The sequence below is a fragment of the Callorhinus ursinus genome, unplaced genomic scaffold (assembly GCF_003265705.2).
Source record: "Callorhinus ursinus isolate GAN/ISIS: 27379988/994484 unplaced genomic scaffold, GSC_fseal_2.0 scaffold10, whole genome shotgun sequence".
Classification (NCBI taxonomy): Eukaryota; Metazoa; Chordata; class Mammalia; order Carnivora; family Otariidae; genus Callorhinus; species Callorhinus ursinus.
Window position 1 is genome coordinate 78811831 of NW_027397072.1, and position 24591 is coordinate 78836421.

Sequence of the window (24591 nt, forward strand, 5' to 3'; positions counted from 1 at the left end):
TAAAGGTTTATAGCTACATCTTCCAAGACAATTTACAATTAATAAATTTAATCACTATTGATTTTTAGCCAAAACTATTAGAAAAATAGCCAAATATTTATACCTACACAAAAGAAACCAGTCTTGAGAGCTTGTTTGGAGGTTCTAGCAGGGGAGCACAGCCAGTCTTGAAATTACTTAATTTTAATAATTAATATCAATTAGATGTTCTTCAGAATTAAATTTCTAATTATTAACAAAATATGTTAACTCTTTAAAAAAAAGTTCTTTTAAACATTATCAATAACTTACTTGACTAAGCTAAATACCAAATCAATCAAGTATTTGCTGACTAATGTGGAGGACCCACAGCTTTCCTTCCCAGCCCACTATCAAACCATCAAATGATGAAGAAAAGGGCCTTTTCTATCACAGAGATATCCAAATGCTTTCAAAGGAAAAAAAATACATTAGACCCATTGAAAATGATTGTCAGGATATATGGTGAATTGTTTAACTAAAATTTCCTTTTTTGCCCTGGCCTCAAGGAATTTTAAAGCCTACCTGCAACCCACCTCTAGCAACTAGCACAGAACCTGTATGCAATTATCTCCTGTCTACTATTCTTGTCCCATGCTTTCATTAAGTTTATTTTCCCCTATTCTTATTACCTAAGCTGTTTTTATTATTTGCATCTTTTTTAAAACTATAGGATGTGGGATAAACACACATAAACTTCAATTTATCTATCTATATGTCTTTTTATCTTTGTTCATGGCTTCTACAGCGCCACACTTTTGAGCAGTAAGAGCACACTAAAAATGTTTGCTAACTTTCTACTGCACCAGGAGAGGTTAAATGCTTTTCCTCTCTGTGCTCCCATAAAGTCTCTTACACAGTTTAATTTTGGTATTTTATAACATATATTATTTGTTTACCTTCCTGTGCCTTCCACTAAATTCTAAGCAACTTTAAAGGCATTGTCTCTAACTTCAGTATTAACACACCTCTTAATTCTGTATCATTTACTATATATCTAGCATAAAATGCTCAAATTATTTTTAAATGAATGAATAAAACAAATAAATTATAAATTAAACACTCACTCTCCTCACCTCTAACATCAAACCCTACTTTTCTAAATTCCACAAGTACTTTAGAAGAGGCAGTTTCAAGTGGTAGAAAGGATGTAGGCTTTGGAATTAGGCTGACAGGTTCAAGTCCTGTTGTAGTTCTTTACCAGTTACTTAATCCTGACAATTTACCATATTTTCTTGATCCTAAGAGATGCATCTGACTTCAGAAAGAATAAATGGAAGCCTCTTGACTTTCATCTGCTAAATGGAGAGAATACCCACAATTTGCAGGGTTGTAGTCAGGTATAAAAGTTCAAGTAAAATTTCTGGCAGATGACAAGTACTCAAAAAGTAGCTTTAAAAAAAACTTTTTACTTTGAAATAACTGAAGAGTCACAGGAAGTACAAAAGGATCTCCTGGGCCCTTAACCCACTTTCCCCAATAGTTCCATCTTAAATAATTATAGTACAATATCAAACTCAGAGATTTGACATTGGTACAACATGATCCCATGTATAGACTGCTGTAGTCAGCATCTCGGTAAGATACAGAATTATTCCATCACCACAAAGGATTGGCCTCCTGTTACCCCGTTATAGTCACATCCTCTCCCTTCCCCATCCTTAACTCTTAGCAACCACTAATCTCTATAATTTTGTCTTTTCAAGAATGTTATATAAATAAAATCATGTGATAAAGATCATAGTATGTGATCTTTTGACATCGTCTTTTCACTCAGCACAATGCCATTGAGATCTATTGAAGTTACATGGATCAATTGTTCATTCTTTTTTGTTGCTGAGTAATACTCCATGGTATGGATTACCAGTCTGTTTAGTCATTTACTGATTAAGGGAAATTGTAGTTGTTTCCAGTCCTTATGACAAATAAAGCTGCTATGAACAATCATATACAAATATTTGAATGGATATAAGTTTTCATTTCTCTGGCATACCCAGGAGTGCAATTGCTAGGCTATATGATAAATATATATTTAGTTTAAAAAGAACTGAACTATTTTCCAGAGTGGTTGTACCATTTCCATTCCTACCAGGAATGTATGAGTGATCCAGTTTCTCCTCATCCTTGCCAGCACTGGGCATTGTCACTATTTTTAATCTCAACTGTTCTTATAGGTGTACATTGTTACTTCATCTTGGTCTTAATTTGCATTTCCCTGACATTTAGAAAGGATGAACATCTTTTTATGTGCTTATCAACATATATCCTTCTATGAAATATCTCTTCACATCTTTTGCTTATTTTCTAATTGGATTGTTCCTTTTTACTGCTGACTTTTAAGAATTCTTCATGTATCTGGGCGCCTGGGTGGCTCAGCTGGTTAAGCGACTGCCTTCGGCTCAGGTCATGATCCTGGAGTCCCGGGATCGAGTCCCGCATCGGGCTCCCTGCTCAGCAAGGAGTCTGCTTCTCTCTCTGACTCTCTCCCCTCTCATGCTATCTCATTCTCTCTCTCAAATAAATAGATAAAATCTTTAAAAAAAAAAATTCTTCATGTATCCTACATATGATTCTTCTGGTAGAAATATGGTTTGTAGCTTGTTTTTTCATCCTGTTAAAAGGGTTTTTCACAAAGCAGAAGATTTAAATTTTGATGAAGTCCAAATTATCAATTTTTCTTTTATGAATCTGCTTTTGGTGTCACATCTAAGAACTCTCCACCAAGCCCAAGGTCCTGAAGATTTTCTATATTACCCTAAAAAAGTTCCATAGTTTTTACGTTTTACATTTAAACTTATGATCCATTTTTAATTAATTTTTTGTGTAAGGTGTGAGGTTTAGGTCTAAATTTTCTTCCCTGAAAGATATCCAATTGTTTCAACACCATTTGTTGAAAAGACTATCTTTCCTTCTGTCAAAAACCTTTTGGCTTTACTTGTGTAAGGCTATTTCTGAATTCTCTATTCTGTATCATTGATCTGTGTCTATCCCTCTAGTACTACCAAACCGTCTTAATTACTGTAGTTATATATTAAGCTTTGAAATCAAAGAGAATGACTCTTCCCACTTTTATTCTTTTCAAAATAGTTTTTGCTGGGGTTTTGATGAGAATTGCATTAAATGTGTACTGATTTGGAGAGAACTGACATCTTTACTATGTTGAGGCTTCCAATCCATGAACATGATGTCACTCCATTTGTTTAGACCTTCTTTGATTTCTTTCATTAGCATTTTGTAGTTTTCAGATTATAAATTCATACTTACTTTTTTAGATTGACATCTAAGGATTCCATTTCCTATTTGAGTGATTGTAAATGATATTGCATTTCTGATTTCCACACGTTAATTGCTAATATACAGAAAGAAAATGAATATGTATGGCTTGTATTGTGATCTTGATGAACTTGTTTACTAGTTCTAGTTTTGTATTGTAGATTTTACGAGATTTTCTAGGTAGAAGATCATGACATCTACAACGAGGGACAGTTTTATTTCTTCATTTCTGGTTTGTATGCCTTTCAACCTTTCAGCCTACATGTATCATTATATTTGAAATGAATTTCTTACAGAAAGTATAAAGCTAGATCAGGTTTTTAAATCCAGTTTACTAGTTTCGTCTTTTAATTGGTATATTTAGACTTTTATACTAAGATTCAAGTGTGAGTCAACTATACTTCAGTAAAAAAAATATTCAAGTGTGACTTCTTTTTGGTTGTTTCTGTTTTGTTTTCTCTGTTTTGTTTTTCCCGCCCTCCTGTGGGTTACTTGAACTTTTTTTAATTCCATTTTAACTTATCTATAGTGTTTTTGAGAAATCTCTTTGTATAGCTTTTTAGTAGTTGCTCAAAGTGTAACTTATTTGTAACTTAGCACAGCATACATTTTACCCGTTCAAGTGAAGTGTAGAAAACTTACTTCCCTTTATACCCCTTATATCCTTTTACCCTCATCTGCTAATAAAATAATTATCTTAAATATTTCATCTACATCCATTGAGAACTACACTTGACAAACATAATGTAGAAAACAAAAAAGGAAATTGTATTGCTTTTAGCCATATTCTTGTCTTTAATATTCTTCCAAGATTCTTTTTTTTTTTAAGATTTTATTTATTTGAGAAAGAGAGAGAATGAGAGAGAGAACAAAAGAGGGGGAAGGGTCAGAGGGAGAAGCAGACTCCCTGCTGAGCAGGGAGCCCGATGTGGGGCTCGATCCTGGGACTCCAGGATCATGACCTGAGCTGAAGGCAGTCGTTTAACCAACTGAGCCACCCAGGTGCCCCTCTTCCAAGATTCTTTTATCACTTCCTTCCTAGTTAGAGAAATTCCTTTAACTATTCTTGTAGGATAGTTATGCTGACAACCAATTCTCTTAGTTTTCTTCATCTGAGAATGTGTTGATTCTCCATTCATTTCTGAAGGATACTTTCACTGAATACAGAATACTGGGTTTTCTTCTAGCATTTAAAAAATGTTTACTTCCTTCCAACCTCCATGTTTTCAGATCTGTTGTTAATTTGATTGGTGTTCACCTATAACCAATGAACTGTTACTTTCAGGATTATTTTTTTTGTCTTTAGTTTTCATAAGTTTGAATACAAGGTGTCTTGGCATGGGTTTCTTTGAGAGATTCCTGGTAGGAATCACTCACCTTCTTTAATCCATCTTAAGTCTTTTGCCAAATTTAGAGAATATTTAGCCATTACTGCTCTGAATATTTTTTCAGTCCCATCCTCTCTTACCTTTCTTTCTGGGACTCCAGTGATCTAAGTATTAAACCTTTGTTATAGTCCCACCTGTCCCTGAGCCTCTCTTTGCACTTTTTCAATCCATTTTCTCTCTGTTCAGATTAGGTTATTTCTATTTTCTATTCTCATGTTCACCAATTCATTCCTCTCTCCTTTCCATCCTGTTGTTTGAGAACACGGAGTTTTTAATTTCAGTTACTGTATTTTTTAAAAATTTTTTCATTGTGGTAAAACATACATAAAACTTACCATTCTAACCATTCTTAAGTGTGCGATTTGGTGGCATTAAGTACATCCACAATATTGTGCAACCATCCATCCCACAGCCATTTCCAGAATTTTTTTATTATCCCGAAGTCTGTACCCACTAAACAATAACTCTGTATGAATTTGCCTATTCTAGGTACCACATATAAGTGGAATCAGATATTTGTCCCTCTGTGCCTGGCTTATTTCACTTAGCATAATGTTTTCAAGTCTCACCCATGTTGCAGTCTTGCATCAGAATTTCGGTCTTTTTTTAAGACTGAATAATATTCCATTGTATGTACTCATCACATCTTGTTAAGCATCTATTGATGGACATCTAGGTTGCTTCCACCTTTTGGCCACTGAAAATCATGCTGCTATGAACATCAGTGTACAAGTATTTGAGTTCCTACTTTTTAATCTTTTGGGGATATATCTAGGAGTGGAATAGCTGGATCATATGGTAATTCTATATTTAACTTTTACAGGAACTGCCAAACTTTTTCCACCATGGCTGCACCATTTTACATTCCCATAACAATGCACAATGGCTCCAGTTGCTACACAACCTCACCTGCACTTGTTATTTTGTTTTGATAATAGCCATACTAATAGGTATGAAATGATACCTCATTGTGGTTTTGATTTGCATTTCCTCAATGGATGATGATGTTGACCATCTTTTCATGTGCTTGCCATTTGTATATCTTTGGAAAAATGTCTATTCAAGTCCTTTGCCCACTTTTGAATTGGGTTGTTTTGTTTTTTGATTGTTGAGTTGTGAAGTACTTTATATATTCTCGATATTAATCCTTTATCAGATACATGATTTGGAAATATTTTCTCCCATGCATTTTTTAAATACTTTATTTTTTTTAAGATTTTATTTAATTATTTGAGAGAGCACGCACATGCACACAAGCGGGGGGGAGGGGCAGAGGGAGAGGCAGACTCCCCACTGAGCAGGGAGCCAGATGCGCAGGTCCCAGGTCCCCGGGATCATGACCTGAGCTGAAAGCAGATGCTTAACTGACTGAGCCACCAAAGTGCCCCTAGACTTTATTATTTTTAGAACGTTTTAGGCTTACAGAAAAGTTAATCAGGAAGTACAGAGCCCCTTCTCCCCACCCAACACAGTTTCCCATCTTATTTATATCTGGTATTAGTATGGTGTATATGCTACAATTATGAGCACTGACACATTAACCAAAATCCAGAGTTTATATCAGGGTTTACTCTTTGGGTTGTACATTCTATGGGTTTTGACAAATGCTTAGTGACATGTGTCTACCATTACTGTATCATACAGAATAGTTTCACTGACCTAAAAAACCTGTGCTCCATTCACCCTTCCCACCCTTCCTTCCTCCAAATCCCTGGCAATCAGTGATCTTTCTAATGTCTCTATTTTGTCTTTTCCAGAAGGTCAAATAATTGGAATCAGAGAGTATGTAACCTTTTTGGTTAGTTTTTCTCACCCAGCAATTTGCTTTCAATGTTTCTTCATGTCTTTTTGTGGTTGACAGCTCATTTCTTTTTATCAATGAATAATATTCTATTGTACAGATATACCACAATTTATCTATTCACCTATTGAAGAACATCTTGGTTGCTTCCAAAATTTTCACTTCATTCTTCTTTGTATACCTTTTATTTCTTTGATGAGATTTTCCAGCTTTGTGTTTGTTTCAAACATGGTCAGAATTGCTTGAAGCATTTATATAATTGATTTAAAATCCTTGTGAGATAATCTCTAATTCATCTCTGTGTTGGCATCTCTTGGTTGTCTTTTCTCATTAAGGTTGAGTATTCCTGATTTTTGAGATAAGAAGTGATTTTTTCATTGAGATCTGCTCTTGTGTTTTAGTAGGTTTCTTGTCACACTTCCTGTGACTTTAATTCCAGCTAATAAAGGGGGACACTACCTTCTTATTGCTAAATGTAGGTGAAAGTCCAATTTCTCTACTAGGCCTCTGTTGATACCTGGGCAGGACTGGTTTCCTTGTTACTGCTAGGCAGGAATGGGAGTTCAGGGTCCCCACCAGACCTCTGCTGATACCACCACAGTAAGGAAAAATACAGGCACCCTGTTACTGTTCCCATGTGTCCTCCACCACCACTGTGGGTGGGTGGACTTGTTACTGCTAGGAGGTGGTAAAAGTCCTGACTCTGCATGAGGTCCCCTCTGAAACCACCTCAACAAAAAGGAAAGGGGACACCTGTTGCTCTGGGTGAGGGTGGATATCTAGGCTCCTCATGTGGTCTTTGCTGACACTAGGCGGTTGTGGGGGGCTCTTACTGCCTGGTGGGCACTAAAGTCTAGGGTCCCCAGCATGCCTCTTTGATACCAGCTTGGTGGGATGTGGGAGCCTGGAGGGTGGGCCATGATGTCTGGCTGGAACTCCTTGTCACAGCCTGACAAGGGTGGAAGTCTAGGCTTCTTCCTCAGATTTTGCCAGCAGGAGTGGGGCTATAGTTTTTTTCATGGTGTTTGAGTAGGCAGTTATTGTCCAAAAATAGTCTGCATTAGAAACAGATCCATAAATACAGAGAACAAAATGATGGTTGCCAGAGGGGAGGAAGATGGGGAAAATGGGTGAAGGAGAGTGAGAGGTATAGGCTTCCAGTTACAGAATGAGTAAGTCATGAGGATGAAAGGTAAAATGGAGGGAATATAGGCAATGGTATTATAATAGCACTGTATGGTGACAGATGGTAGCTACACTTGTAGTGAGCAGAGCATAGAGTTGTCCAATCACTATGCTATACACCTGAAACTAATGTAACACTATGTGTCAACTATAATTAAAAAAATTAAAAATTAAAAAATAAGAGAGAAAAAAGAGTAACTTCACCAGGGAAAAGCCCAGAAAATAACACTTTAACCAAGGGATCCAAATACAGATCATTACTAATGGGACAAATTGAAATTGTGTGCTACTTGATAGTATGCAATGAAAAGAACCCACCATCACTTCTGTGATATTCCTGTCTGTATTCATTTTGTACCTTAAGCCAACAATTATGTCACAGTTTCCTGGGATCAGGGATCTGGGAGTGGCTTAATTAGGTGATTCTGGTTTAAGGTCTCTCACTAGGTGAAAGGAGTCAGTTCTAAGAAGTAAGAAAAAACTTCTTACTAAAAGAAGATTTAAGTGGGGCTAGAGAATCCACTTCCAAACTTACCCTACATAGTTGGTAGGCCTCAGTTTCTCACTGGCTACTGGCTGCTTCAGTTCCTTTCCAAGTGGGCCTATCCACTGAGCTGCTCACAAAGTGGAAACTTGCTTCCCATGGAGGAAGTGATCCAAGAGCTCACTTTATAACTTAATCACTTCTGCTCTATGCTCTTGGTCACAGAGATCAATTCTGGTACCATGTGTAAGGAGACTGTATTAGAGTGGGAGTAAAGGAGGTGGGGCCAATTTGAAGACTGGCTTCCACACAGCCAAAGGTTCATAACATAAAGATAATCATAACAAACCCAAATCAATGGCCATTCTACAAAATAATTGGCCCGTATTCTTCAAAGTGTTGTGGTCATAAAAATCAAGGAAGAATGTTCCTGAATGAAGAAGATAAAGGGACACAATAACCAAATGCAACATGTGATGCTGGATTAGATCTTTTTGTTATTGAGGACATTATGGGACAATGGCAAAAACTTGAATGGGGTCAGAGGATTAGCTGGCAGCAACATATTTCTTAATTTTACCAGACTACTGAGATCTTGTAGGAGAATGTTCTTATTTATAGGAAATACCCACTCAAATGTTAGGGTTGTCAGGACATCAGGTCTGCAACTTATTCTAAATTGGTTTGGGATTGGGGGGGGGTGGAGATATTCTTTGTTCTGTAATTGCAACTTTTAGATAAGTTTGAGATTGTTTCCAAGTTAAAAATGTATATAAATTATAAAGACCTCGGACAGAAAAAAAAAGTGGTCTACATTGCTAGGCTGCCCCCTTCCTAGTCCTTTTTTTGTCTGCATCCATTCTAGATGCCAGTTTTTCTAGCAATCTCTGAGATACATGGAGCAAAAGGAAAACCCGTGAATTCAATAACATGTCACTTATTGTATGCTGAGATCCCTAGCCAGTCTTCCTTCTGCCCACCTTCCAGAATGTCCTTATGTTTGTTTTATAACAAAATGTTCAGCATTTTTAGTTGTCCTTAGTGGGACAAATAGGGTAAAGTAAGTCTACTCTGTCTTACTAAAAGAGGAAGTTTCTTTTACTAGCCTTAATTAGTAGCCTTACCACAGGTCAGGCACTAGGAAAACAGACAATACCGAACTTGGGGTTCAGAGGACTGGGTTCAAATCCTAGCTAACCTGGGAGTTCAGATAAATCCTACCTAGCTCTGTCACATGTTAGTCAAATAATTCTATAACCTCTTGGAACTTCAGCTTCCATGTCTGTAAAATGGAAATCACATCACTATTTCACAAGGTTGAAATTAAGTACTTAAGTTGGATTATGTACTTAATAACACTGGATGTAACACTTCCACATAGTTTGCACTCATATATATCTGAATCTGCATGTATCAAAATGATAAAGATAAAAATGGAATGATTCTAGACCCATCAAATTCCTATGAACACTGAATTAGTATTTATTCTCCATCTTCTTGTTTTAAAATAGGTCCCCATCCCAAATTATTTCAGGGAAATAAATGTAACCTGTAATTTCAGTGCAGAGATGAATTTATCTTGATTTCTCACTTCTTGTTCTAGCTGGAGTTTATTCTGGTATTTTTCAGCTTCAGAAACTGGAGCCCCTAGACCAAAATCATGTTCTTTGGTGGTAACCTAGTGGGAAAAAAATGGGAATGATACAGAGGCATTCAGTTTAAAACAGTTTTGTGGTTTTTCACAACAGTCAATGATCTTTGGAAATTAACAATATTCTTAGATACATTTGCAATAATTTTTAACCTTGTCTCACCAGCTAAGAGGATTTTCATCAAGCTTTACTTTCTTAAAATCCCATGTTATAAAACTTTTTCTGTTTTCCAAATATAAAACAATATTAAACATGCTCTTTAAAAAAAGAAAAAACAAATATATCCCATCCTATCCCTTTGGTAACGACTGTTCTAAGGAAATATGGGTCATCAGCAAATTATGTAGGCTACTTCTAGGCCTGTGTTGTCCAATATAATAGCTACTAGCTACCTATTTGTTGCTGCTTTTGTATATTAACAAAAAGGTTTGCTACCCATATCACAAAGGGCTAACTTCCCTAATATAGAAATAATTCATATAAATAAAAAAGGAAATGAAATACCCTAATAGAAAAATTGGCCAAGAATATGGATATTTCACAGAAATGGCTTTTAAACAGACTGAAAGATATTCAATCCCACAAATTAAAACACCACCACGATACCATTTTTTAACCTCACAACGGCAAAGATCAGAAAGTTGGATATATAATTTAACATTCTTACACATCAGTGGTGACGGTGTAAATTGATACGGTATTTCTGGAGAACAACTGTGCAAAATCTAGCAACATTACAAATGCACAGAGCTTCTGTACAAATAATTCCACTTGCAGGAACTTTTCCTATATATATATCTGCACATGTGCAAAATAACATGTTAAAATATTTTTCACTTTAGCGAACTACACATACTACTCCACACTGTGCTTTTTTACATGACAATGTATCTCAGAAATTGTGTAATTTAGGGAAATAATTTGTCCTTTCCCTGAATCAAGGTTGCCATTCTGTTAAGGAAGAGAGAATTTGCTATAAGCATCCTAGATCTCTCCTGGCAACACAGATGCTATTCTCCAAATCTAGCATTTGGGAAATGATAGGATTGCAATGCCCCAGTCACTGACTTTGTATTCCACCAGTACAATCCAGCACTTAGTAGTACAGGCTTAATTCCCTTTTTCTCTTTCCCTAAACCAGACATAAATCTGCTTTTCTGTTTGTTCTTCATTCCAGCAGTTACTGTCTCACCTAGAATTTCAGCACTAGGTCTCACAGAGTATTTCTAATTGATGAATCATTTAGGACTGTATAGGTTAGGCCAAAATCCTACTTCTTACATAGTTTCTGTTGAAAAATATGTTCCTATATGCTGGCTAACTGAACATAATAAAATAAAAAGTGTTCCTAGCCATAAACATTTGACTTAGAATAACAGATTCAGACTATACACTATAATAGTACTTTTCAATACTGAACATATGAATCACTTAGGAATTTTCTTATTCACATTAGGCCTGAAATACTGCATTTCTAAAAATGCTGCTCAGTAATTCCTTATTTGGCTAGTACAGAGACTACACTTCAAGGATCTCTTCAATTAAAGCTGTAACCTGCCACACATTCAGAGTTCTTCATAATTTGGTCACCTCCCACTTCTCCAAACTTATCTCCTACTTGATACCTCCAAAACACCTCTATAAATATAAGACAAACTATTCTCCATACTCTTTATACATAGGTTCATATTATCATTATAGAAATACACTAACTTTTGCTCATGAGTCTTGCCCTTTTCACCATTTAACTAAAGACACTTCTGAGGCTCAGCCTGAATTCCACAGTCTCTTAGGTGTTCTCAATATTCTCCATCAAATAGTGATCGCTTCTTCATTGACACTTCTGTATGTACTGGTTATGAATAAACTGTGTAGCTATTTATTTTTTTGGATAGGTCTTCCTCACACATTAGAATCTTTTTTCTTTTATTATGTTATGTTAGTCACCATACAGTATTTCATTAGTTTTTGATGTAGTGTTCCATGATTCAGTTTGCATATAACACCCAGTGCTCACTGCAATACATGCCCTCCTTAATACCCATCACCAGGCTAACCGATCCGCCCACTCCCCTCCCCTCTGAAACCCTGTTTGTTTTCCGAAGTCCACAGTCTCTCATGGTTTGTCTCCCCCTCTGATTTCCAACCCCTTCATTTTCCCCTTCCTTCTCCTAATGTCCTCCGCATTATTCCTTATGTTCCACATATAAGTGAAACCACATGGTAATCGTCTTTCTCTGCTTGACTTATTTCACTTAGCATAATCCCCTCCAGTTCCATCCATGTCAATGCAAATGGTGGATACTCATCCTTTCTGATGGCTGAGTAATATTCCATTGTATATATGGACCCCATCTTCTTTATCCATTCATCTGTTGAAGGGCATCTCGGCTCCTTCCACAGTTTGGCTAGCGTGGACATTGCTGCTATGAACACCGGGGTGCATGTACCCCTTCTTTTCACTTCATCTGTATCTTTGGGGTAAATACCCAGGAGTGCAATTGCTGGGTCATAGGGTAGGTCTATTTTCAACTTCTTGAGGAACCTCCACACTGTTCTCCAAAGTGGCTGTACCAACTTGCATTCCCACCAACAGTGTAAGAGGGTTCCCCTTTCTCCACAACCTCTCCAACATTTGTTGTTTCCTGGCTTGTCAATTTTTGCCATTCTAACTGGTGTAAGGTGGTATCTCAATGTGGTTTTGATTTGATTTTCCCTAATGGCTAATGATGTTGAAAGTTTTTTCATGCGTCTGTTAGCCATTCATAGGTCTTCCTTGGAGACGTTCATGTCTTCTGCCCATTTCTTGACTGGATTATTTGTTTTTTGGGTGTTGAGTTTGAGAAGTTCTTTATAGATCTTGGATATCAGCCCTTTATCTGTAGTGTCATTTGCAAATATCTTCTCCCATTCCGTGGGTTGCCTCTTTGTTTTGTTGACTGTTTCCTTTGCTGTGCAGAAGCTTTTTATCTTGATGAAGTCCCAAAAGTTCATTTTCACTTTTGTTTCCCTTGCCTTTGGAGACGTGTCTTGAAAGAAATTGCTGTGGCTGATGTCAAAGAGGTCACTGCCTATGTTCTCCTCTAGGATTTTGATGGATTCCTGTCTCACATTGAGGTCTTTCATTCATTTACAGTTTATCTTCATGTATGGTATAAGAGAATGGTCGAGTTTCATTCTTCTGTATTTAGCTGTCCAATTTTCCCAGCACCATTTATTGAAGAGACTGGTTTTTTTTTCTATTGGATATTTTTTTCCTGCTTTGTCTAAGATTATTTGACCATTTAACCATTGATTTGAGGGTCCATATCTGGGCTCTCTATTCTGTTCCACTTATCTATGTGTCTGTTTTATCTATGTGTCTGCTTGAAGTCAGGCAACATGATGCCCCCAGATTTGTTTTTCTTTTTCAACATTTCCTTGGAATCTTTTCCGATTCCATACAAATTTTAGAACTGTTTGTTCCAGCTCTTTGAAAAATGCCATTGGTATTTTGATTGGGATGGTGTTGAAAGTACAGATTGCTCTGGGCAGCATAAACATTTTAACAATGTTTATTCTTCCAATCCATGAGTATGGAATGTTTTCCCATCTTTTTGTGTCTTCTTCAATTTCTTTCATAAGTGTTCTGTAGTTTCTAGAGTATAGATTCTTTACTTCTTTGGTTAGATTTATTCCAAGGTATCTTATGGTTTTTGGTGCTCTTGTAAATGGAATTGATTCCCTAATTTCTCTTTCTACAGTTACATTGTTAGTGTATAAGAAAGCAACTGATTTCTGTGCATTGATTTTGTATCCTGGCACATTAACTGAGTTGCTGTGTGAGTTCTAGTAATTTGGAGGTGGAGTCTTTCCACATAAAGTATATCATCTGTGAAGAGAAAGAGTTTGACTTCTTCTTTGCCAATTTGAATACCTTTTATTTCTTTTTGTTGTCTGATTGCTGTTGCTAGGACTTCTAGTACTATGTCAAACAATAGTGGTGAGAATGGGCATCGTTGTCGTGTTCCTGATCTTAAGGGAAAAGCTCTCAGCTTTTCCCCAGCAAGAATGATATTCACTGTGGGCTTTTCATAGATGGATTTTATGAAATTGAGGAATGTTCCCTCTATCCCTATACTCTGAAGCTTTAATCAGGAAAGGATGCTGTATTTTGCAAATGTTTTTTCTGCATCAATCTAGAGGACCATATGGTTCTTCTCTCTCCTCTTATTAATATATTCTATCACACTGATTGATTTCCGAATGTTGAACCACCCTTGCATCCCAGGGATAAATCCCATTTGATCGTGATGGATGATCCTTTTACTGTATTGATGGATCCTATTAGCTAGGATCTTCTTGAGAATTTTGGCATTCATATTCATCAGGGATATTGGTCTGAAATTCTCCTTTTTGATGGGGTCTTTGCCTGGTTTGGAGATCAAGGTAATTCTGGCCTCAATGAACAAGTCTGGAAGTTTTCCTTCTGTTTCTATTTTTTGAAACAGCTTCAGAAGAATAGGTATTATTTCTTCTTTAAATGTTTGGTAGAATTCCCCAGGGAATCCATCAGGCCCTGGACTCTTGTTTTTTGGGAGGTTTTTGATCACTGCTTCAATTTCATTAGTGGTTGGTTATTGGTCTATTCAGATTGCCAGTTTCTTCCTGTTTCAGTCTTGGTAGTTTATAGGTTTCCAGGAAGGCATCCATTTCTTTCAGGTTGCTTAATTTATTCGCATATAGTTGTTGATAATAATTTCTAATAATTGTTTCTATTTCCTTGATGTTAGTCATGGTCTCTCCCCTTTCATTCATAATTTTATTAATTTGGGTCCTTTCTCTTTTCTTTCGGATAAGTCTGGCTAGTGGTTTATCAATCTTATTACTTCTTTCATAGAACCAGCTTCTAATTTCGTTGATCTGCTCTACTGTATTTCTGGTTTCTAATTCATTGATCTCTGCTCTAATCTTTATTATTTCTCTTCTCCTGCTTGGCTTAGGCTTTATTTGTTGTTTTTTCTCCAGTTCTTTAAGGTGTAAAGTTAGCTTGTGTTTTGGCGTTTTTCTATTTTTTTTGAGGGAGGCTTGGATGGCTATGTATTTCCCCCTTAGGACCACCTTTGCAGTATCCCATAGGTTTTGGACTGATGTGTTTTCATTCTCATTGGTTTCCATGAATTGTTTAAGTTCTTTAATTTCCTGGTTCACGCATTTTTTTTTTTTATCTGACAGAAAGACACACAGCGAGAGGGAACACAAGCAGGGGGAGTGGGAGAGGGAGAAGCAGGCTTCCCGCTGAGGAGGGAGTCCAATGCGGGGCTCAATCCCAGGACCCTGGGATCATGACCTGAGCCACCCAGGCGCCCTGACCCAAACATTCTTAAACAGGATGGTCTTTAGCTTCCAAGTGTTTGAATTCCTTCTAAATTTTTTCTTGTGATTGAGTTCCAGTTTCAAAGCATTGTAGTCTGAGAATATGCAGGGAATAATCTCAATCTTTTGGTATTGGTTGAGACCTGATTTGTGACCCAGTATGTGGTCTATTCTGGAGAAAGTTCCATGCGCATTGAAGAAAAATGAGTATTCTGTTGTTTCAGGGTGGAACGTTCTGTATATATCTATGAGGTCCATCTGGTCCAGTGTGTCATTCAAAGCTCTTGTTTTTTTGTTGATCTTCTGCTTAGATGATATGTCTATTATTGCGAGTGAAGTGTTAAGGTCTCCTACTATTAACGTATTATTATCAGTATGTTTCTTTATTTTGGTTAATAGCTGGCTTATGTAGTTGGCTACTTCCATATTGGCGGCATATTTACAATTTTTGTATCTTCTTGTTGGATAGACCCTTTAAGAATAATATAGTGTCCTTCTGTATCTCTCACTACAGTCTTTAGCTTAAAATCTAATTTGCCTGCCCTTTTGGCTCCCTGAGCAGTGCCAATGGCAGTCGGCAAGAACAAGCGCCTTACGAAAGGTGGCAAAAAGGGAGCCAAGAAGAAAGTGGTTGATCTATTTTCCAAGAAAGATCGGTATGATGTGAAAGCACCAGCTATGTTCAATATAAGAAATATTGGGAAAACATTAGTCACAAGAACTCAAGGAACCAAAATCGCATCTGATGGCCTCAAGGATCATGTCTTTGAAGTGAGCCTTGCTGATATGCAGAATGATGAAGTTGCATTTAGAAAATTCAAGCTAATTACTGAGGATGTTCAGGGCAAAAACTGCCTAATTTCCATGGCATGGATCTTACCAGTGACAAAATGTGCTCCATAGTCAAAAAATGGCAGACCATGACTAAAGCTCATGTTGATGTCAAGACTACCAGTGGTTATTTGCTTCATCTATTTTGTGTTGGTTTTACTAAAAAATGCAATAATCAGGGTGCCTGGGTGGCTCAGTTGGTTGAGCGACTGCCTTCGGCTCAGGTCATGATCCTGGAGTCCCGGGATCGAGTCCCACATCGGGATCGAGTCCCACATCAGGATCGAGTCCCACATCGGGCTCCCTGCTCAGCAGGGAGTCTGCTTCTCCCTCTGACCCTCCCCCCTCTCATGTGCTCTCTCTCTGTCTCATTCTCTCTCTCAAATAAATAAAAACTTTAAAAAAAAATGCAATAATCAGATTCGGAAGACCTCTTATGCTCAGCACCAACAGATCTGTCCAATTTGGAAAAAGATGTTGGAAATCATGACCCAAGAGGTGCAAACAGATGACTTGAAAGAAGTGATCAATAAATTGATTCCAGACAGCATCAGAAAAGATATAGAAAAGCCTTGTCAGTCTATTTATCCAATCCATGATGTCTTCATTAGAAAAGTAAAAATGCTGAAAAAGCCCAAGTTTGAATCGGGAAAGCTCATGTTGCTTCATGGTGAAGGTAGTAGTTCTGGAAAAGCTACTGGGGATGAGACCAGTGCTAAAGTTGAACGAGCTGATGGATATGAGCCACCAGTCCAAGAATCTGTTTAAAAGTCAGACATTTAACGGTGACAAATAAAAAATCATATTTGTGATGCTTAAAAAAAAAATTTCTCTGATACGAGAATTGCTACCCCAGCTTTCTTTTGAGGTCTGTTGGCAAGAAAGATGGTTCTCCATCCCCTCACTTTCAGTCTGAATGTATCTTTAGGTTCAAAATGAGTCTCTTGTAGACAGCATATGGATGGGTCCTGTCTTTTTATCCAATCCGCAACCCTGTGCCGTTTCATGGGAGCATTTAGGCTGTTCACATTGAGAATGATTATTCAAAGATATGATTTTATTGCCATCATGTTGCCTGTGAAGTCCTTGTTTCTATAGATTGTCTCTGTACATTTCTAGCCTATATTACTCTCTGCCAGTCTTAGAAGCTCCTTGCCTCTCCATCCATTCTGAATGACAGCCTTGCTGGATAAAGTATCCTTGCCTGCATGTTCTCATTTAGTACCCTGAATATGTCTTGCCAGCCCTTTCTGGCTTGCCAGGTCTCTGTGGACTGGTCTGAAGTTATTCTGATGTTCCTCCCTCTGTACGTAAGAAATCTCTTCCCCTAGCTGCTTTCAAGATTGTATCCTTGGATCTAAGATTTGCAAACTGTACTATTATATGTTGGGGCATTGGTCTGTTCTCATTGATCTTGGGAGGGGTCCTCTCTGCCTCTTGGATACAAATGCTTGTTTTCTTCCCAGATTAGGGAAGTTCTCAGCTACAATTTGCTCAAAAATATCTTCTAGACCTTTCTCTCTCTCTCCATCCCCTCAGGGATCCCAATAATTCTGACACTGGAATGTTTCATCACGTCTCTAATCTCTCTCAGTCTGATCTCTTGGGCTTTAATCTGTTTTTCCCAGGCCTCCTCAGTTTCCTTCTTTTCTACCATCTTATCTTCTAGCTCACTAATTCATTCTTTTGCCTCGTTTACCCTGGCAGTCAGAGTATCCAGTTTAGACTGCATTTCATTATAGCACTTTTCAGTTCGGCTAATCAAGATCTCATTTCTGCCCTTAGGGATTCTATATTGTCGCTAATATTTTTCTCAAGCCTAGATATCAACTTTGTAATTGTTTCTCTGAAGTCTATTTCTGACATCTTGCTTATATCCATATCCCTTAGGTCTGTGGCAGAGGCCAGTCTCTGATTCTTTTCTTTGTTGGGGGTTCATCTTAGTCATTCTGTTGGGGGGTGGTTGAGGGAATGTACAGAGTCCAAAGTATTAACCACGACCCAAGCAAGATGCACCTGTTTTATAGGGATCTTCGGGTTGTCATCCTCTTGTTCTTCCAGCCTGTCTTCTGGGGGAGGGGCCTGCTGCACTGTTACTCAGGCAACCCTGCTTGGGCAGAGTTGCCCTGCCCCTTGGGGGGGCTGGGAGTGGGCTCAGTGTAAACCAGTTTTTTGGGGCTTTTGTTCTCTAGCGGCTTTCCCTGGCAGCTTTCCGCATCTCTTCCCAAAGTCAGAGCAGAAGTGACCACATCCAAACCACCTCTGTCTCAGAACAGAGAAATCGCAGTCTGCTCTTCACTGAGCTCTCCAGGCCACAATGTCTCTGTTTCTGTCTGTGCTGCTAAAAACCACAGCCTCCCCGGGTTGTGCGCCCCACAGCAACACTGCCAGCTGTGGAACCCAGGGACGGGCACGTCTCTCCCTTTGTGCTTCTAAAATTGCGAGCTGCCCCCAGTTAGCGCATGCGCACCCACAGCTCCTGGATCCTGTCTGGGGGCTGCACTAAAGTCCCTTCCCCACCACCACTAGTCTGCAAGTCTGTGTGAGGTCCCACCGTGGGACACTTTTGTGCTCTGGTGTTATATCACCTTCCTGGCACCAGCTTATGGCAGCTCCCTCCCCCTTCTGTTTATCTTCTAACATCTGAGTGCAGAATCACAGCTCCCCACTTCATACCTCAAGACCATCGGAGATATTCTGTTTGTAGAGATCCAGATATATATTCTTATATCTCACGCTGATTTCGTGTGTGTTCAGAATGGTTTGGTAGATATCCAGCTAAATTCAGGGGACCGTTGAAAATAGGGTCCCCTACTCCTCTGCCATCTTTTTCCACAATCCCAATTATTAGAATCTTAAGAACAAGCAATATCCTAGAGCTCTCTGTATTCCTACCAACCTGCACCGAACTCTCTGCATAATAGGAAAGTACCAATAAAAATTTATACAGATTGATAATAAAGGAGTGTACAAAAGCAGATAAAATTGAACTTTCCTTCTTCTCCTTGGTAAACTGGTCAGGTAGAGATTCTATAAAATTACCTATCAAGTTACACTAGAAATTAAAAGTAGGAAGAAGCCAAAAGTCTCCCTGACAATTGTGAGCAACTGAGCAGCAATTTTAGAGTTGCTACTTGCTCTGCACTAGCTCTGGAAGCAAATGAAAAGGGAGAGAAATCGGTGTATCTGAAATGCCCATGTCTCTCCTGCCAGGTTCCCCACCTCAGCCCACCTGAGTATCCTCCACATTCCCACAATCTCTATCTAAATGGAACTTGTATTCCTGTACAGATCTCAGAGAATGGAAGTAAAAGTACTTTGGAAGCAGCCAATTATTATGATAAAAACCCAAGCCAGAATCACAATCATTCTCAATGAGGAAGCAACATAGCCTAATAGTAAAGAACTTGTTCTTTAGCATCAGACTGCTTATGTGCATAATACTAGCTTTGCTGCTTCTTAGCTGCACCATAAGCAAGTTACTTCCCTGGCCACGGCTTCATCTGTAAAATAGGAACGATAACAGTACTTGCCTCCAAGAGCTGTTGTGAGGATTAAATGAGTTACAGTAAAGCATTTTAGAACACTACCTGGCAAGAAGTGCTATATATATTATTGGCCATCAAGTTCTACTTATCTTTTCCCTAAAATCACTCTCAAGTGCATTTCTTCTATTCCCACTGTCACTGTTTCAGTTTATACTTCCAGATTTTAACAGTCACATTTATTCATTTTTCAAACAAATTTATAAATAGCTAGGATAAGAATGAACCAGTATTAGATTCTGGGGATAGAAAGATGGAAAACAGGTGTGCCCGGGTGGCTCAGTAGGTTAAGCATCTGACTCTTGATTTCAGCTCAGGTCATGATCTGAGGGTTGTGTGATCGAGCCCCATGTCGGACTCTGCAGCTTGACAGCCTCTGTCCCTCTCATTCTACCCCTCCCCTCCTTTCTCTCTCTCTCTCTTAAAAAAAAGAAAAGAAACATGGAAAACAAATAAAAACCTACAATCTCAACCCTCAGTGGCTCTAGGGAAGTCCAGAACAAATAAATCAGAAATTACAGTACAACATAATTAGTGCCATATCAGAGGAATGCACGTGTGCACATGTATGCTAAGAGAATATAGTGAAAAAGATAACAAAAAAAAAGTGGCTTTGACTTTAACTTCCCCCAAAACAGACTTAGGATATATTTTCCGTATTCCCCCAAAACTATGAATATACTCCTACTGGAGCACTTAACACACTGTATTATGTCTACTGAATGTCCAAAGCCATCACAACTTTAACATGTCTAAAACAGACCTCTTAAGCCCCCCACTTGCACTCCTGCTGTCAACCCCGCCTCCACTATGTTCCTTCCCAGTTCTTTCCCATGTCAAATGCATCATTTGTGCAGTGCCCAAGGGATTGTCTTTGTTTCCTCTTTCCCTAACCCCCAACAATGAACCCTGTTAGTTCTACCTCTAAAATATTTCCCAAATCCATCCACTTCTCAACATGCTTATTACCACCTCCATATTCATCTCCCACACCTTTACTGGAACAGTTCCCTAAGTGGTCTTTGTGCTTCTACTATTGCTCCCTACAACTTTTTTCCAAATTGAAATCAAATCTATCACTTTAAAATCGTGAGATCCTGCTCAAAACACTCCAATGGCTTCCCACTGCAATTAGAATAAAAATCCAAACTTTTTAAGGTCCTACATAATTTGGGCCCTGCCTTCACTTCCCTAAATAGATCTAGTACTCTCTTTTTCACCCACCAGCTTTATTGGTTTTCTTTCTGTTCCTCCACTGTGCCAATCTCATTCCACTTCAAGGTCTCTGTCCTTGCTTTCCCTCTCTTTAGAACACTCTCTCAGCCCTGTGCATGGCTGGCTCCTTCTCTGGCTCAAAAGTCAGCACGTCTTACCTGACCTCTTACCTAAAGTAGCCTCTCTCCTAGATACTCTTTCATCAGGTTATTTGCACTTAACACTATTTGAAATTATATCATTTATTTTTTCACTTGTTTATTGTCTGTCTCCCCACTACTAGAATGTAAACTCCAAGAGATCTAGGCTTTTGTCTGGTCACTGTTACATCTCTAATGCCTACAGAAGTGCCCAGCACAAAGTTGGTGGTCAATAGAACATTCTGAAAATAATAAAATTTTGATGATTCGAACAAAGTAGTTTCAATGGTGCAGATGGGGTAGAAGCACATTTAAAGAGGACTAATAAATGAGTAATGAACAAAAGGAAATAGAAAATGTAGACTTCTTTTAGGAAGCATGATTGTGAGATGAGAAGTAGAGCGAAAGATAGAAGACCACGGTTGTTGAAGGGTTGTTACAAAGGAGAAAAACTTTTTTCTTAATTCTCTTTATATCAAGGACTCCCTTCAGAATTAAACAAAAGCCCTGAGTCCTCCCCTCAGTAAAATAAAAACACATATAAAACTTTACAATCAATTTCAGGGGGTTGAAGAACTCCCTAGAGTTCCTGTGCTCTAGATTAAGAAGCCCTACAGTATAAACACATCGAAGATTCCTAAGACATGGGTTAATGTTAACTAATGGAGAAAGGCCACTGAGCCAATAAAAGGAAACCCAAATAAACAGCATGTGCACTGTCCTTTGAGACTAGAAAGAGGAAAGCAAGGTCAGGTGAAGATTTACATAAGAAGGGGTAGAAATCTGAAGAAAGTCCTGCCTGGTAGAATTTTCATTTTTTCATGAAATAGGAGTTCATGTGCTAAAAAGAAAAAAATATCAATCTTGAGCAAAATACCATACATATAATATATGCTCAACAAATGTCACCAAATGTTTTGGTAGAATAATTAAAAATACTGGAGTATTTTATATGGGATTCTGAAATCTGGTTCCACAAAAATATCAACTTGTTTTCTTTTTATAAAACTGTCTCCAAAAGTTTATACTGACAGATACTTTGAGGTAGGAAGGAATAGCCTTACTAACAGAAAGATGTAGAAAACCACACAGTTTTATGAATAATTTTGAGATAAGTTTTTGTATTATAAAAATAAGTGAAAAAAATGTTTTGGGAATTCACTTCAAACAAAACAGTAAAGACACAATGCTTAACCTTTCTTATGAAAAAGAAATAATCTCTCCAGTTATCCAACCAAATTCAAGCTCCTTACTTCTCTTCATCCAGACTATTCTGTAAAGAAATAACTTGTCTTTTTAAAGGAGCATAAAACAATGGCCTTAGAAGTGATCATTTATCAAGACCTCTAAGAAACATAAGGGGTTAAGGAGTTGTTTTCAAGAGGCTTTCCTGAACTAAAAAATATTAATAATAAACTGATGTTAATCCCATAACTAAGACAAATAGAACTACCTTACTAACTAGCTTAATTCAAAAGATTATCATGGCGTACATGTATGAAAAAGTCCACAGCAGTGGTTCATGTTTACCAAAAACTGTAAAAACCTTAATAGTAGAGTAGCTAAACACTAAACAACAAACTAACTATAAGCAACAAGGATAAATCTTAAAAACAACGTTGGGTAAAGAAGCAAACTAGAAAGGAATATTTACTACAATTCCATTTATATAAAGTTCAAAAACAAGCCAAACTAGAATGTGCATGTTCACATACAAAGATGGTGAAACTCTAAGGAAAAGCAAGGAAGTGGTTATCATAGAAATCAGGATGGTGGCTACATCTGGGGAGAAGAGGGAGCATGTGATGAGAAAAGAGAATAAATAATAACACCTGCTCTGTCTCTGTGTATGGAATACTCTAAAAGCAAATTACCCTAAAACTGATCTAAGCAACTAAAAAAGACAGAAAAGGAGCCAACGGAATCTCTACATCTGATTCTATGCTGGACTATAAGCAGTGACTTTTTCAGACAATAAACAAAATAGGATATATTTTGCAAGCTGCCATTAAATAATGCCAAAATTTATTGTTTACTATAAATATTTCATTAATATACCTTCCTAGTTATTTCTCACTAATTAAAATTGAATGGTTTAGTTCCTTGAACAATTAAGATACAAACAAGAATCAGTTTTATCCTGAAGGCAGATTTGAATGTGACACTTTCCATTTACGTTTATAACTAACTTAGTTTCTTCTAGTTATAAACCAATTATTAGTCTATTTATTTCCTTACAGGTTAAAAAAAAAAAAGTGTACTTTAAATACTGAAAACCAGTGCGGGAAATTTAAAACAACGAATATCCTGCGATATAAGGGCCTGGAATGGAAGAAGGAAAACACTGGGGCTATGCCATCTATGCAAATCGTTCTTGAAACCCTAATCCTTGACTATACCATCGGGCTCCCTGCTCAGCAGAGAGTCAGCTTCTCCCTCTGCCCCTCCCCCCGCCTGTGTGCTCTCTTTCCCTCACAAAAAAATAAAATCTTTAAAAAAGAGAAAAAAAAAACAATAACAAAGTATTCCTATGCGTATTTAGGTATCAGGTCCATAATCGCCGCGGTTATTCAACTTTAGTCTCAAATGTGTTTTCAAACAAAACCCAGTTTACCTGCCTTTCCTGTGTATAATTTCTACTGAAATTATGTGAGATTTGCATGCAAATACCTACGTAATCTCGGCCCTTCCCCTCCCAAAGTCTATAAAGAGGCTTAGAAGTGAGAGGCGGGGAGCCAAGAAGACAGGTTGAACTCCCAAATCTCTGACTTCCAAATTCCTCACCTCCACTCCAGGCGTTTCTAAACAGAACAGTTCCCCCAACAACCAAGCGGAAAGCTGCCGCAGGAAGCGAAGCGGTCACCATAGGAACTGGGCTCAACCCTAAGCGCCCAAGAAACAACAACAGCGGCAAAGTTTGCTCCTGGAGGGCTTCCCTGGACGCAACTCTGTCCGCTACCGTCCCTCACAGCTGGTCAAACAGGGAATTCCCACCTCAGAGATCACCCACAACCTAATCCCCGTCACACCTGCCCTGTTGCAGGGCCTTCCGATCCAGGAGTTGCTTTATCCCAACCCGGTGCATCCCTGCTGCCTCTACCTGGAGCTCCGAGTCCCTCCCAGGGTTTCTCGGCCCGTCATCCTCCCCGGAGCTCATCTCGACGACTGGCAGGCTTTGACCTGTGCCAGGGATCCAGATCCCTCTCCGTCTCCATCCTCCGCCCCTTTCCCCTCCCCTCCCACCCACAAATCGACCTGGCCCCACCCCAGCGGAGGCAGAGGAAGGCGGGACCCGTAGGGAAGGAGGCGGGGGCGGTTAGCGCCGGTCGGCGCCGCCGTCGGCCCCGCCCCCACGCTCTGTACCTGAGGGGGGCTAGTCCTCCACCTCCCCGGCGCCTTCGCTCCGCTTCCGTCCCGCGCGCCCCCAGTTCCCGTGCGCACGCGTACCTGGCTCGACCCTCCCTCTCGCGGGGACTACACCGGGGCGCGCACAGCCACGCACGTAGAGACGCGTACGTCCACCTGTCCCCCTTACAGGGCGCGTAGTAGAGGCCTCTTCCTGGTCCATCCGCGCCGCGCAGGCGTACGCCCACGCAGCGCTTAGACGTCCCACACGAGCGTCCCGTCTCCTAGTAACCAGCCGCTGCCCGCTTCTTCATCATATAATTCTTACTCCCTGCCTGCGGCCGCCGCACCCACATAGA

The 24591-nt window shown here is 38.8% G+C and overlaps 1 protein-coding gene and 1 pseudogene across 12 annotated transcripts in view; one reads left to right on the forward strand and one right to left on the reverse strand.

The window, feature by feature from the left end:
- TSGA10 (testis specific 10) overlaps positions 1–24459 on the reverse strand; it is a 135927-nt gene extending 111468 nt beyond the window's left edge. For 3 of the 12 annotated variants that reach the window (XM_073897843.1, XM_025868990.2, XM_073897839.1), the window contains exons 1-3: positions 24251–24344; positions 9699–9827; positions 6662–6826 (exon numbers count right to left, since the gene is read on the reverse strand). Coding sequence is in view for 2 of the 12 variants with exons in the window: in XM_025868984.2 (XP_025724769.1) it covers positions 9699–9827; positions 23988–24044 (186 nt within the window). In the remaining 10 variants the exon portion in view is untranslated. Of the gene's footprint in view, positions 1–3282; positions 3368–6661; positions 6827–9698; positions 9828–23561; positions 23581–23987; positions 24113–24250 lie in introns of those variants that run through there. The other 9 variants (XM_073897841.1, XM_073897840.1, XM_073897845.1 and 6 more) reach the window with 9 other exon arrangements.
- On the forward strand, positions 15724–16771 carry LOC112821669 (small ribosomal subunit protein eS1-like; annotated as a pseudogene).
- Positions 24460–24591: the final 132 nt, after the last annotated feature.